The sequence below is a fragment of the Helianthus annuus genome, chromosome 2 (assembly GCF_002127325.2).
Source record: "Helianthus annuus cultivar XRQ/B chromosome 2, HanXRQr2.0-SUNRISE, whole genome shotgun sequence".
Taxonomy (NCBI): domain Eukaryota; kingdom Viridiplantae; phylum Streptophyta; class Magnoliopsida; order Asterales; family Asteraceae; genus Helianthus; species Helianthus annuus.
Window position 1 is genome coordinate 163,371,124 of NC_035434.2, and position 14,156 is coordinate 163,385,279.

The following is a 14,156-nucleotide window of genomic DNA, read 5'->3' on the forward strand; positions in this document are numbered from 1 at the left end:
CACCTAGTTTGAATTTATTGACAAAAAACACCCATAATCAAGATTGTGAGCAAGAGAAAAAAGTGGGTAGGGTTTTTCAAAGTGTCATAACTCATGACAGACCAAGAGACGGACTTTTTTAGTCGCTCTAGATTAAAAAAAGGATTGTTGGGTAAGATCATGCGTAGTGTGGGGTTTTTGAGCGTTTCCTTCCTAAAAAACGTCTCATAATGCCCAACTCCCACCCCTGGGCGTTTTTTTTTTCAACAAAATTTGATTTGGCGTTGTTTTTTTTACGCCCAAGCTCCTTGTGTATTGATCAATCACCATTTTTTGTTCAATAACATTTTTTGGTAGTTTTTTTATTTAATTATATTAAACCCCTTTTAACATAATGCCCCACATCCCCACTACATTCATTTTAGAAAATGCCCCATTAAGCCCAATTGCTGACTGAGCTACCACATGACGCAAAACGTCCAAAGGTAGGGACATTACCACTACACATGGTCTAAGGGGGAGATGCATCATAGAGACATAGAGGTTGGAGGCTAATAAGTTTGAGTCACATTTTCGTTTAATAGAACGAAAGTAAAAATTAGAAGTATTATTAGTCTCAATGTTAATAATAATAATTATTATTATTATCAGTCAGGTCAATTTATCATAGCTTCATTTACAAAATTCCATTTTCTCTATCATTATACATTTTTAGTAAAAACAGAATAAAATATTACTTATATCAACCTTGTGGGTATTTTAAAAATGAAAAGACCACATTTTCAAAGTTCTCCAACGGTAAGATCTATTAGATGTATACTATATAATAATAGTTTAAAGTCTAGAATAAAATATAAAAAAAAAGTCTTATTTATTACTTCCATACTTCATTACTTTGTGTAAACTAATAGTTTAAAGTCCAGAATAAAATAAAAAAAGTATTATTTATTACTTCCATACTTCATTACTTTGTGTAAAACAAAGCAAAGTAAGACTTTAAAACTTAAAAGTGACATCTCACCTTTCTTTACTAACCCATACATACATTTTCTTTTATCTTCTCACAGTGCAGAGGGTATAAACAGTCTCATCCCTAAGAGGACGGACTGTCACGTCACCGCTACGTAAGCGAGGCTAGAAGGGGATGGACTTAGAGGGGTGAGGGATGAACCCCTTTATTTATATATATGTATGTATGTATGTATGTATGTATGTATGTATGTATGTATGTATGTATGTATGTATGTATGTATGTATGTATGTATGTATGTATGTATGTATGTATGTATGTATGTATGTATGTATGTATGTATGTATGTATGTATGTATGTATGTATGTATGTATGTATGTATGTATGTATAGGTATATGTGAGAGAAGGAAGCACGGCGAGTCCAGCTTGTGGGAGACGGATGGGACGAGCTGACCCTATGGGGGCGGTGTGGAAAACCGGCGCCGAGCCAGGTCGGGCCGGGCCTAAGCGGGCCCCCATACCCTTCTCACTCATTTAGTCATTTTCTTGACCAACCCATACATTCATTCCCTCTTTCTTACCACTTTACATATCTTCTCACCCATTCAGGGCATGTTTGGGTAAGCTTTTTGAAACAACTTATTGATTTATTGGCTTTTTAAAAAGTCATAAGCTCTAAACTGATGTTTGGCAAAGAGAGTGTATGTGAGGGGGAAAAGCCAATAAGTCAATAAGTCACATAATCCTGACTTTTCGAAGAAGCCAATAAGTCAATAAGTTGTTTCAATAAGCTTACCCAAACATGCCCTCAGAAGCTTCAAGACACTCCAACATCTAAAAATGTCACCGGAAAAAGAAACCCTAGAAATCTCCCCACCCTCACCACCACCACCCCCACCAGAAATGGACCAAGAAACACCACTTTCACTACCACTCATCTTAACAAGCAAAGAAACCATCTTTTCACCACCACACCCACCACCACAACAGTTAACAGAAACCCCAGAAAAACCCACAAACCACATCCCACAATCCATGGTTTCTTTCAAAGAAGAAAGCAACATGATCAAAGATCTTTCACATCTGGAAACACTCTCACTCAATGAGCTCAAACTCATGGTCCAAGAAGCAATAGCCAATAAAGACTCAACCTTTACACCTAACCCAGATCAACCCACTTCAGAAATCTCAATTTGGGGGATACCCCTGTTCAAAGACGAAAGAACTGATGTGATCTTGCTTAAGTTCTTGCGTGCTAGAGAGTTCAAAGTCAAAGATTCTTTCATAATGCTAAAGAACACATTCTTGTGGAGAAAAGCCTTTAGCATTGATGATTTAGTGGATGAAAACTTCAACAATGATCTTGAAAAAGTTGTGTTTAATCATGGGTTTGATAAAGAGGGACACCCTGTTTGTTATAATGTGTATGGTGAGTTTCAAGATAAGGAGCTTTATAATAAGACATTAACTGATGAGGAAAAGAGGACTAGTTTTTTGAAGTGGAGGGTTCAGTTTCTTGAAAGGAGTATAAGGAAGTTGGATTTTAGGCCTGGTGGGGTTAATACTATTTTTCAGGTGAGTGATTTGAAGAATTCGCCTGGGCCCGGGAAGCGCGAGCTTCGGTTGGCTACCAAGCAGGCTTTGCAGGTGTTGCAGGATAATTATCCTGAGTTTGTAGCAAAGCAGGTGAGTTTATGTGTTTTTTGGATGTTAGTTAGTTGGTTATTGATCTATGATATGCTTGGTTAAGGTAGAATGTTGAAAAGTTTGAATCTTGAAACATAAAGATTATTGATCGACGGTTTTAGAACTTATTTGCTGTTTGAGTGGTAACTTGAATCCTAAGTTGACAAAAAAGATATGGGCTTTTAATCGGTTATTGATCTATGTTTGTTGAAAATAAATTATAGACGATATTCGAATCTTGAAAGATAGGGAGAGCTTCATGCTCATTTAGAAGTTAGAGAATTTAAATATTTCTTGGTGTATAAAGTAATTAGAAGGCATTACTTTGATCAATGATCTTAAAGATTTTTTTTTTTTTTTTTTTGATAACATGAATCTTAAGTTGATAAGAATTTGGGCTTTTAGTTGGTTATTGATATATGTGTGGGCCATTGGGGGGCAAAGTGAAAGTGCACTAATTTTAACGTTATTTTACTAATTTCGTGAAAATAACGTTAAAAGCTGAGGACGGTTAATCATGCATCAAGTGGTGGCGTTGATAGCTGAAAGACAAAAGGGTACATGCACTAATCGGTCTTTGTCCCGATTGCTGAGTGTTATGTGCCTTATGTCCAAGGCTTGATGCAAAACTACTATCGGGCCGGGGGTCTCACTGGAAGCAGCCTCTCTATTCCTACGGGGTAGAGGTAAGGCTGTCTACATCTTACCCTCCTCAGAGCCTACCTTTGCTTTGCTATTGGTGGGATTTACTGAGTATGATGATGATGACGATGATGATGAGTTGGTTATTGATATATGGTATGCTTGTTTAACATACAAAATAGAAAAAAAAACTCAAATCTTGAAGCATAGAGAATGCAATGCTCTAGGTTTTAAAAAGCGTGCCTCAGGGCCTTGAGGCAGCGATTCATGTACATGTGGGTCATGATCAGTCAAATTTAGGTTCTAGAGGAGGGTGATATGTAGAATTGACTAAATGAAGAGATAATGAATGGTTTACTTGTTGTAAAGGGTGATATGTAAAAGAGATAAGGGATATGCAACTTTTGATTGTATATAGAGGCGGTAGAGCAACGCCTTGCGTACATGAAGCTTTCGCCTAGCGATCAGCTTTCGGGATCTAAACGCCTCACACCTTTTGAAACCATGTTCATACCCATTAAGTTGCAGGATCTTCATCCTGCACTATACAATTAGAAGTTCAAAATTTAATCAATATTTTCAAATATAAATCGTTTTTTTATCAGTCACATGAATCCTAAGTTGACCAGAAATTATATGTTCAATATATGCCTTTCGTATTCGAAATGATTTTAGAATATTGAACCAACTCCACTTACGAACTGAAAATGACATCTTTATCAATGTTTTGACCTTAATTTAGTGGACCTATTATGGTCAAATGTGCAGTATTTGACATTAAGTTGATGCATAATTATTTTTTTTGAACGGCCAACAGAATCAATCCCGAGCACTCTCGGGGCACCCACTGGACCAAACGGAGTACTCCGAGAGTAACCCGAGTCCACCACCAATTCCGGGGAAAACCCGGTAACCCACCCGCCTGTAAGCACGACGGTGAAATTACCGGTAAAACCCGTTTGGCTCAAGGATCGAACCCAGGTTTCCCTGGGTCTCCTATAATTGCTCACCAATGCCTCACTCTGCACCAAGTGGGAGTTGAACTTATTATTAACTAAGTTCTGTTGATTGTTAGCATATAATATACTCTAATTCTTTTGTGTGATTCTCTTTGAAGGTTTTCATTAACGTTCCATGGTGGTATTTAGCTTTTTATTCGATGATGAGTCCGTTCATGACTCAAAGGACTAAGAGCAAGTTTGTGTTTGCCAGCCCAGCAAAAACCGCCGAAACCCTTTTCAAGTATGTTCATTCTTTTAATTTCATTCTTTACTGCCGCTTTCGATTTTGACTTTCGAGTTTACAATTTGGTAAATTTGTTGACTTTTTTTCCTCATAGATATGTGGGTCCAGAGCATGTTCCGATTCAGTACGGCGGGCTGAGTGTAGATTATTGTGATTGCAATCCAGAGTTTACGATTGATGATCCAGCTGCGGTTGTTACTGTTAAACCGGCAACCAAACAAACTGTGGAGATTATCGTAAATGAGGTAAATGTGGAAACAAACATTTTGTAATCTTGTATTACACCACCTCCTTCATGTGTTTTGTGAATTAGCTAAAGGACGTCACGTGTGAATATCGGTCCGTTATGACCCAAAACGAACCCAAAGCCTAATATTTGGTTGTTTGTAAACGGACAGTCGAATACCTATTGATTTTGGTCATTGGCGAAGCCACGCCCCCCCAATTTTTCCGAAACTGGGGGGGGGGGGGGGCTCGGGGGTAGCCTAAGCTGCGCCCCTGGTTTTGGTTTAAGGTTTTTGCGGTTAATGCGGTTATGGAACGGTTTTTTCGGTTAATCAGTTTTGAACAAATTTTTATTGGGCTTGGGGCCAGAGGTGTATAAACCGATTTTTTTTTCAAAACGAACCGGTATTTTTAACCGAACTGGTTTCTTTGTTGTTGTGGGAAAACCGGTTTTTTTTTTTTTTTTTTTTTTTTTTAAACCGGTTCGGTTTTAAATCGGTTTCTAGGGTTCAAACCGATTTCGGTTTATAAACCGGTTTTAGACAAAAAACTGATTTAAACCGTTTTTTTAACAACCGGTTCGGTTTTAAAACCGGTTTCAAAGATCGAGAATACGAACCTGTTACAAACCGCTGGGTCGAATCGGTTGAAATTCGTTTAAAAAAAAACGGTTTTGATCCTAAAACCAGTTTTTTTTAGATGTCTACTTGGGGCCAATGGTGTGATGAAATTAATAAAAAAAAGAGTTAATTGCCCGGATGGTCCCTGTGGTTTCACGTTTTTTCATATTTAGTCCCCACATTTCGGAAATAGCAGGTATGCTCCCTATGGTTTGTCATTTTGTTACTCGGATAGTCCCCTGACATTTACTCCGGGGACTATCCGAGTAACAAAATGCAAACCATAGGGAGCATACCTGCTATTTCTGAACTAACTGACATCTACTCAGGGGACTATCTGAGTAACAAAATAACAAACCATAGGGAGCATACTTGCTATTTTCAAAAGGTGGGGACTAAACGTGAAACCATAGGGACCATACGGGCAATTAACTCTAAAAAAATACCGCAATAAAAATACAACAATATTTTACAAGCAAAATAATGGTCTAATATAACATATTAGCCTAATTCTTTTTTACATAAACTCAAAATAGGACGGTTCGGTTAAATCGTTCAGGTTTTCCCCATGAAACCGAACATTTTGGTTAGAAAAAAAAACAAAACTGAACCATTGGTTAATTAAACAGGTCAGTTATTTCTGTTAAGAGTAAAGTTCACGGATGGTCCCTGTGACTAACTAAAATTTTGGATTGGTCCCTAGCTTTTCAAAAGTACACAAATGGTCCTTGTGGTTTGCATTTTGTAACGCATTTAGTCCCCGGCTAAAAATCTAAAGGTTTTAAAAGGGTCTAAGTTAGGGACTAAATGTGTTACAAAGTGCAAACCACAAGGACCATCCATGTAATTTTGGCAAAAGTTGAGGACTAAATGCGTAACAAAGTGCAAACCACATGGACCAAATCCAAATTTTTGGTCAACCACAAGGACCATGCGTGTACATAACTTTCCTCATCATGGAATGTGTTGTAAATATCGTTGAAACGCATTGTTATTTATCATAAGTTGTCGATTTTATTACAGAAATGCACGATCGTGTGGGAGCTAAGAGTAGTGGGGTGGGAAGTGAGCTACAGTGCGGAATATGTGCCGAATGATGAAACTAATTACACCATTAACATACAAAAACCGAAAAAGATGACAGCAATCGATGAACCGGTTATAAGCCAGAGTTTTAAGATCAAGGAGCTCGGTAAAATACTTCTCACCATCGACAACCCTACTTCAAAGAAGAAAACACTACTTTACCGGTTCAAAGTTGATCCTCTTTTGGAATGAAGAACATCTACAGTTACTGAAACTTCAGACGTATGATGGGTTCGTGTTTGTTTATGTTAGCTAGATGTCGCATAGCGGATCTTTTGTTAAATTTTTTTCGACCGGTTTTTTGTTGTTGTGCTATACTACTTTTATCAGGCTGCTTTCTTTTTTAAGGTGGCTTGATGTGTATGTTAATTGGTTGTTGACTTTGGTATGAATTTGATGTTTAGAGTGTTTGTAATTGTGCCTATTGATATGAATTTGGTTTGGTATGCAGCAATGTTATAATTGTTGTAATGAGCAGGAGAAAACCATTGTTATTTCATAAATTTTGTAGAAAACATCAAGTCTTCCAAAAAAAAAATTGAAAAAAGAAATATCCTAAACTTTCTAAGAAAAGGTGAGGTGTGCTTGGTTCATGTATCATCATATTAGTAACTATTAATATTAACTAGGAATAAGACCCGCGCGCGTTGTCGCGCGGGTACGTCGCAAACATCGAAAGTATTAGTCCAAACGTTATGTAATGCGTTAATCATATGAAAACACGTGTTTCGACATTTCCGATTGAACTCAATGTAACTTATATAAGCATGTGATTGGATCAAAACATAAAGTAAATCAAATTTATACCGTACAATCATAACGTATTATATGTGACCTGACTCATACATAGAAAACGTAACACATGTAACGGAAAAGTTGACACGTATAATTAAAAAAGATTAATTAGAGCTTTTGAAAAAAAAAACGGAAAAAAGAAACTCTGATTTGACTCCACTTGATTCGAAACAAATTTTACAAAACATTAATAAAATAAGCACGAAAACATATTATATTTGACCTGACTCGTTTCCCAAAATAGCTTGCGTCAAAAGATACACCAACTTGAATTTATACCGAAACGTACATAAAAATATGTATCTAAAAATGGTTTTCTTATAGGAAAACGTATTATATTTGACCTAGCTCGTTTTCATAAAAAGTTTACGTTGAAACGTAGAGCAAATTAAATTCATACCAACACATACATAAAAAAATGCACGTAAAAATATTTTTTTTAAGTAAAGGAGGTATAAGGGTAAACTCGAAACAAATTATTAATAGAAAGCTTAATAGGTTAAATACGTTCATAAAATCATGCCAAGTAGCACTAATGCCACACCATTGCCAGCAGCCACCAACATCAGAAAAGCTCGTAAAAATAAAATAAATAAAAAAGGAATAAATAACATCGAACGAAAAACAGACGTAAAATTGTTGAACCACGCACACCCATTGCGTCATGTTAATGCAAAAGTTAGACGTAATGTAAAACGTAGAAAATAATAACTAAGTCCATCTGGGACCTCCGCGTTGCGATAAACTTGTCAAACGGAGAAAAATAGACGCGTTGCAACGGGGCCTGTCAAATTAAAAAAATAGACGAAAAAACATTGAACCCTCATGCACGTTGCGGCGTGTTGACTCGCAATAAAACGAAAAACTAGTGAAAGATAAAAGTATGTGGGACTAAAGTTGAACAGAAAAAAAATGTTTGTGTTAAATTGTAAAAGATGAAAAGTTTGAAGGTTAAAAGTAAAAAAATTCAAAAAGGTTAAATTGTAAAAGATAAGAAACTTATAGGTAAAAAGTTATAAAATTAAGTTTTTTTTTTTTTTTTTGTAAAAGATAAGAAACTTATAGGTAAAAAGTGAAAAATTAAGTTTTTTTTTTTTTTGTTGTAAAAGATAAGAAACTTATAGGTAAAAAGTGAAAAATTAAGTTTTTTTTTTTGGGAAGCACCCTATGCATAGGGTACAAATATATGAAACAACAACATGTTTTTTATTTATAGTAAAAGGTTAAATTGTAAAAGATAAGAAAATTATAGGTAAAAAGTTATAAAATTAAGTTTCTTTTTTTTTTTGTAAAAGATAAGAAACTTATAGGTAAAAAGTGAAAAATTAAGGGTTTTTTTTTTTTTTTTTTGTTGTAAAAGATAAGAAACTTATAGGTAAAAAGTGAAAAATTAAGTTTTTTTTTTTTGGAAGCACCCTATGCATAGGGTACAAATATATGAAGCAACAACATGTTGCTTATTTATAGTGTGGTAATATTAATAAGATACTAAATATAATAACTGAAATACCAGATTAACTTGAACTATTAAATCTAAATATTATACAGAGTTATTTTGAGGTACTAAATTGTTGATGTCAAAACAGATATTACATCACTAATTTAAATATTAAATTTAAACTAATAAATATAAGTATTTTCAAATAACAGCAAGTATTAAATATTTAATAGCAAATAGTAAATAGTAAATATTAAATTAAATAATCTATAATATTGAAATAGTAATGAGCATAGTGATACTATAAAACTGAAACATATTCAGATTTAACTGAATATAAAGTAAAAATACTAAATAGTAATTATTAAAGTAGTTAGATTTTCCCGCACTACGCGGCGGGAATTCAGTTAATATCGATGTCGGACCATTATAGTATCAACACTTGCAATAGCAAACGAAAGAGAAAATAAAAAAGATAAAGTCTTTATATATCCAAAAAGATAGCGACACGTGTTTTACATCGATACAAAATCACAAAAACAAATACCGGTACCAGCTCCGATAATTTTGATACCTGTGCCGAAGTTGTTCGGCGGGAAGCGGTACGGTACAACACTGACACTCGCTACAATTTACAATTTACGGATCCTGACCCAACACGTGGCAGGGGGCGCTAAATGATATGCAGGGGTACGATTGTCATTGTGCATGTTCCCTCCTTATTTTGCGTTTTAAATCTGTTTCGAATAAAACTCCAAGGATTTCATATTAGCAGTTACCTCCTTTCCAAACTTTTCCAGATCTATGGCGTATAACGTGGATTCCATTCGACAAAATAATAAAATGAATGGTATTTGGTAAAATATGGCGGTTGTTTTTTTTGGTGAACAATGGAAGTTGAGGATAAACTAAATAAGATTTATCCTTAAGTTGAGGATAAACCCCACTTAAGGATTTTGTCCATCACATTGAGTGAAACTTTACCGAGATCAAAACTGAATTTCACGCCGTTTGGAATCTTTGGGGTTTGAATATTTTGGCGTTTATAAATTGAATGGTATTGTAAGGACCTGCAAAAATGTCATAAATTTCTCCGTAAGTAAAAACCCAAACCCCTAAAACCCTAAATTTTATGAAAAATCAAGAAAAACAAGTTTTATTAGTTAGTCGCAGGCCGCGAAAGATTTAAGCAAAGTCTACGCGGGGCACGACAGCTAAGTGAATCTCCGGATAAGCATTAGGGCCACGTGTCACACACGTGGCAGGTCTAGGGTTTGACACGGCATCCCTAGCCGTAGCTAGGGTGGCCCTCGCGGGCCACGAGGGATTACCCTTCAAGTTTACGCGGGCCGCGAAGGACCTAATTTTCAGCTATAAATTCGACGTTGCATGGCCAGTTCAGTTTGCTCGAAATATTTCACTCAAACAGCTTCCTTTCTGCTTGAAAATTCAATTTTAGTGGTGAAACGCTGCTACGATAACGGGGTAATAACTTGATCACTGCTACGATACAATGTCCGATCGATTAAAACCGATCCGATGGATGTTTAAGTGCAGCCCGAATCTTGGGCTATACTTTGTCATTCGTCGTGAGGGTTTTGATCTCGTGAAATTATCGTAAATGTTGTATTAAGTTACTAACTTAGTTTCGTTTGCATTATTTAACTAGGTTACCAGGCTTAATCAGTAGGCATACTCTGTCTGTCTAAACTTGCAATGTGAGTCATTCTCTTTTTACCAAATTGTTTCCAAAACCCTTTTGATTTTCAAAGTTATAATTACAGGGATTAAGTCTTTGTAATCTTCAATTACTGCCGGTATGTGAGGTTTTGTATACATTTCTTGACAACCGTCACCATTGGACAACAAGTTAGCCAATGGGTGATATGACCATAGTCACAGATACGGTCGAGTGATAAATACCGATTTGGGGTAATTGGTTGATATATAAACATTGTAATCGCTCTTAATACTGTAGATTATAACAATGTGTCTTTTTGTACAAATTGAATGACTCGCCAGTATTTCCCCGCTGATAAAATATTTTTAAACATGTTTCAGGTGATTTACTGTGAACAAGGAAAAGTGTCGTGAAGCACTCCAGCTTGAATGAAGTGGCTCAGTAAATAAATAAACATGTTTTTGTAATCAGGGGATTTCCCAGTGAAATTCCTTTATCGTTTAAAAACAAAGTTTGGCGTTTTATATCTAATGGCGTTTAGATGAGGATGATGTGTGCTTTGTAGTTTAAGGCGGGAATTTAATGGTGTTTTATTCATGAGTTTGGCGTTTTGCCTAGAGAAGTCTAAATACATTTTTACCCTTAATGAAGCGTGTCCACGTAATAAAATAGATGTTATTTACGAAAACGCCACCGCCCTAATCTAGTCCATAGATTATTTTGAACTGACTATCCATGAGCGTTCTCACCATTCTCACACATTTCACCGTTTTCCCTAAATCCTGACCCTATATGTTTGGGGTTTGAATATTTTGGCGTTTATAAATTGAATAGTATTTAGTAAAATATGGCGTTTTGGGTTTGGTGTGTTCAATGGAAGGTCTGAGACGTTGTTTATATAGAATGTTTTTGGCGTGTATTTTAGGCGGGATTTTATTATAATAGATGCTAGTAATGAAGTTTCCGTCATTTCAGTTACTGTTTGTTCAGCTTTATCGTTTAAAAACAAAGTTTGGCATTTTATATCTAATAGCGTTTAGATGAGGATGATTTGTACTTTGTAATTTAAGGCGGGAATTTAATGGTTTTATTCATGAGTTTGGTGTTTTGCCTAGAGAAGTCTAAATACATTTTTACCCTTAATGAAGTGCATCCACATAATAAAATAGATGTTATTTACGAAAACGCCACCGCGCTAATCTAGTCCATAGATTATTTTGATCTGACGATCCATATGCGTTCTTACCGTTCTCACACTTTTCACCGTTTTCCCTAAATCCTGGCCCTATATATTTATATATTTTATAGTAATCCTAAAACTAAGTCCATCAAGAGTATCATAGATGTCATATAAGTCACGCATAGAGGTAAGATTAACCTCATTGTATGAATTCACCGTTGCACAAATCATCACAAGGATGATTCTGATGGCCATGAATGAAAAGGAAATATACAACTATCTAACATTTCATCAAGTAGCCAAGTAAGATTAACCCGGGTGTATCGTCTCAACATGGAAGGAATGAACCAAGTGTTGGAGGTTCGATGAGGTTGTGTTACTTTTGGGCTAGTAAGCTACTTGGAATAGAAAGATAAAACATCAAGTGAGGTGTGGAACAAGTTAGGATAGCCATGGCTTCCAAGGTACACACTTTCATCAAACACAAGTCTTGCCATATGAACTACGGTAGACTTGGATGATTTCAATACTTGCGGGTTGTCTTAAACCCTATCAAAACAGAAATTTTAGAGGTGTTTTCACCTCTAAACTCATAAGAATCAACCATACACAAGCTCACTAACCATAGACTTGATTAGAAGTAAGGTAGGTATAAGATTGCACAAGAAATCATAAGTTTTATAAAAGTTAAGAAGATAATCTCCTAAAACAGAAAGTTTGGACCTCAAAATGGTGATGTTCCACCTTAGTTTACCATGGTAAACTTGTGGATACACTCCTAGAGGTGTTCCAAGCATTGAAATGAAAGAAAAGATGAAGAAAAGTGAAGAAATTGCTTACTTTTGCACTTAGAATAATCTGCCTTTTTCTGAGGTTTGCAACTGATTTGAGAGAGATTTGAGAGTGTAGATGAATTAGGAAAGTGAAAATGAGTGATAAGGAGCTTGCTTATATAGTGATTGGTTAGGGTTTAGTGCTTAATGAAGATTAAAGATAATTGGGGAGTAAAAAGGTGGCCAATCCATGACCAAGAAACAATAATCTACGGATCAAGGGGTTTCATGGGCCGCGACAGATATGGCTTAGGGTATCGCGCCCCGTGGCGTCCCATTTTATCAGCCTCAAGTTTGATTTATTGCATTTTGGCCTCTGAACTTTGATATTCTTATTATTTTAAGCTATAACTTTCATTTTAGCAAATTTTCAGGTATGTAACATGTATGCAACCATAATTTGAGTGTCGTTAATGCATGTATAAGTATTTTCATGTATAAAGAGTATCGAAACACGTATTTAAACGACTGATTGTATGTATAACAAATATGTATAAAGAACGAATTTCATTATGGTCGGATTACAAAGTTGGAAAATGAAATACGATCACAATGAGGATACAAGTTTCAAAAAATAGAAATATAGATAAACTTCCTAAATAAGGAAAGTTCCAAAATGTGAAGCGTTACATGAATGATCTCACCAGTATTTTCTGCTGACAAAATGTCTTTAAACATCTTTCAGGTGATTACAGTATATCTGTATCATCTGCATGTTTGTTAAAGGGCATATTTCAATCCGGTAACATATGAATGTGTCAACTTTGTATGTTGTTTAATCATAACTAGTTTTTTTACGTCGCGCGTTGAGGCGAAACCGAGCAAATGATAATGTAAAACAAACATGATTTGAAAATAAAACATGTTGTTTAGAAAGCCAAACCATTAGAACGATTTATTTATCATTGAACCGTTTTATGATATCAAATAAATACTTTATTTTGAGTACAACTTCGTTTTTAACAAAACTTATAACGGAATGTTGAGGGAAAAAATAAAGCACAAATACGTATTTAAGTTTTTAGAAAAAAGTTATAAACGTAAATTATTAAAGAAGTATCAAATTATTTGATAAATTAATATATGTTCTAAAAAAGAAAAAAAATATTAAAAATGGTAAAGGAAATATATGATTTAAAAAAAAGAAAAAAAATTAAAAATATGTTATTAAAATTAAATATAATAATAAATTATTATAATATAATTATTATAATATATTAAATAAAAAATAATAAAAAAAACTATATATTATTTTAAAAATAAAGTTACTATTCATTGTCCTTCGTTAAATATATATAATATATATATATATATATATATATATAATAGTTGCATTAATATTATTTTTATTTATTAAAAATGGACGACGAAGAAAGTGTTTGTGGGTCAAGAGTACCTCACCTGACCTGTTTTGACCCATTATGTAACACCCCAAAAAGGGTTAACATGAAATAAGTTTAAATAATTAAAAGAATTAACTTAGTTAGTAAAAATGTTACAAAAGCTAGTTAAATGATGGAAAGTGTTTAATTAAAGAAATGCAAACTTTATGGGGGTTAAACTAGGGGTGTGAATTTCTGACACGACCCGAAAACCCGACACGAACCTAACACGAAATTTGCGGGTTTAGGTTTAGTCTAAACGGTTTCGGATCAGTTTCAGGTTGAACCCGCAAACCCGTTTAGGTTAACGGGTCGGGTTCGGGTCAACCTGGTCAGGTTGGCAGGTTAACCTGTTTAACACATTTATACTATATGAGAAAGTGTACTGTACA

General features: G+C 34.9%; 1 protein-coding gene across 1 annotated transcript; it reads left to right on the top strand.

The window, feature by feature from the left end:
* Positions 1–1,742: 1,742 nt before the first annotated feature.
* LOC110926705 (patellin-3) lies at positions 1,743–6,905 on the top strand. The gene is made up of 4 exons (XM_022170420.2): positions 1,743–2,637; positions 4,397–4,521; positions 4,619–4,769; positions 6,393–6,905. Exons 1-4 carry the CDS (start codon positions 1,792–1,794, stop codon positions 6,645–6,647), a joined length of 1,377 nt encoding a protein of 458 aa, XP_022026112.1. The 5' UTR covers positions 1,743–1,791; the 3' UTR covers positions 6,648–6,905.
* The last annotated feature ends 7,251 nt before the right edge of the window (positions 6,906–14,156 follow it).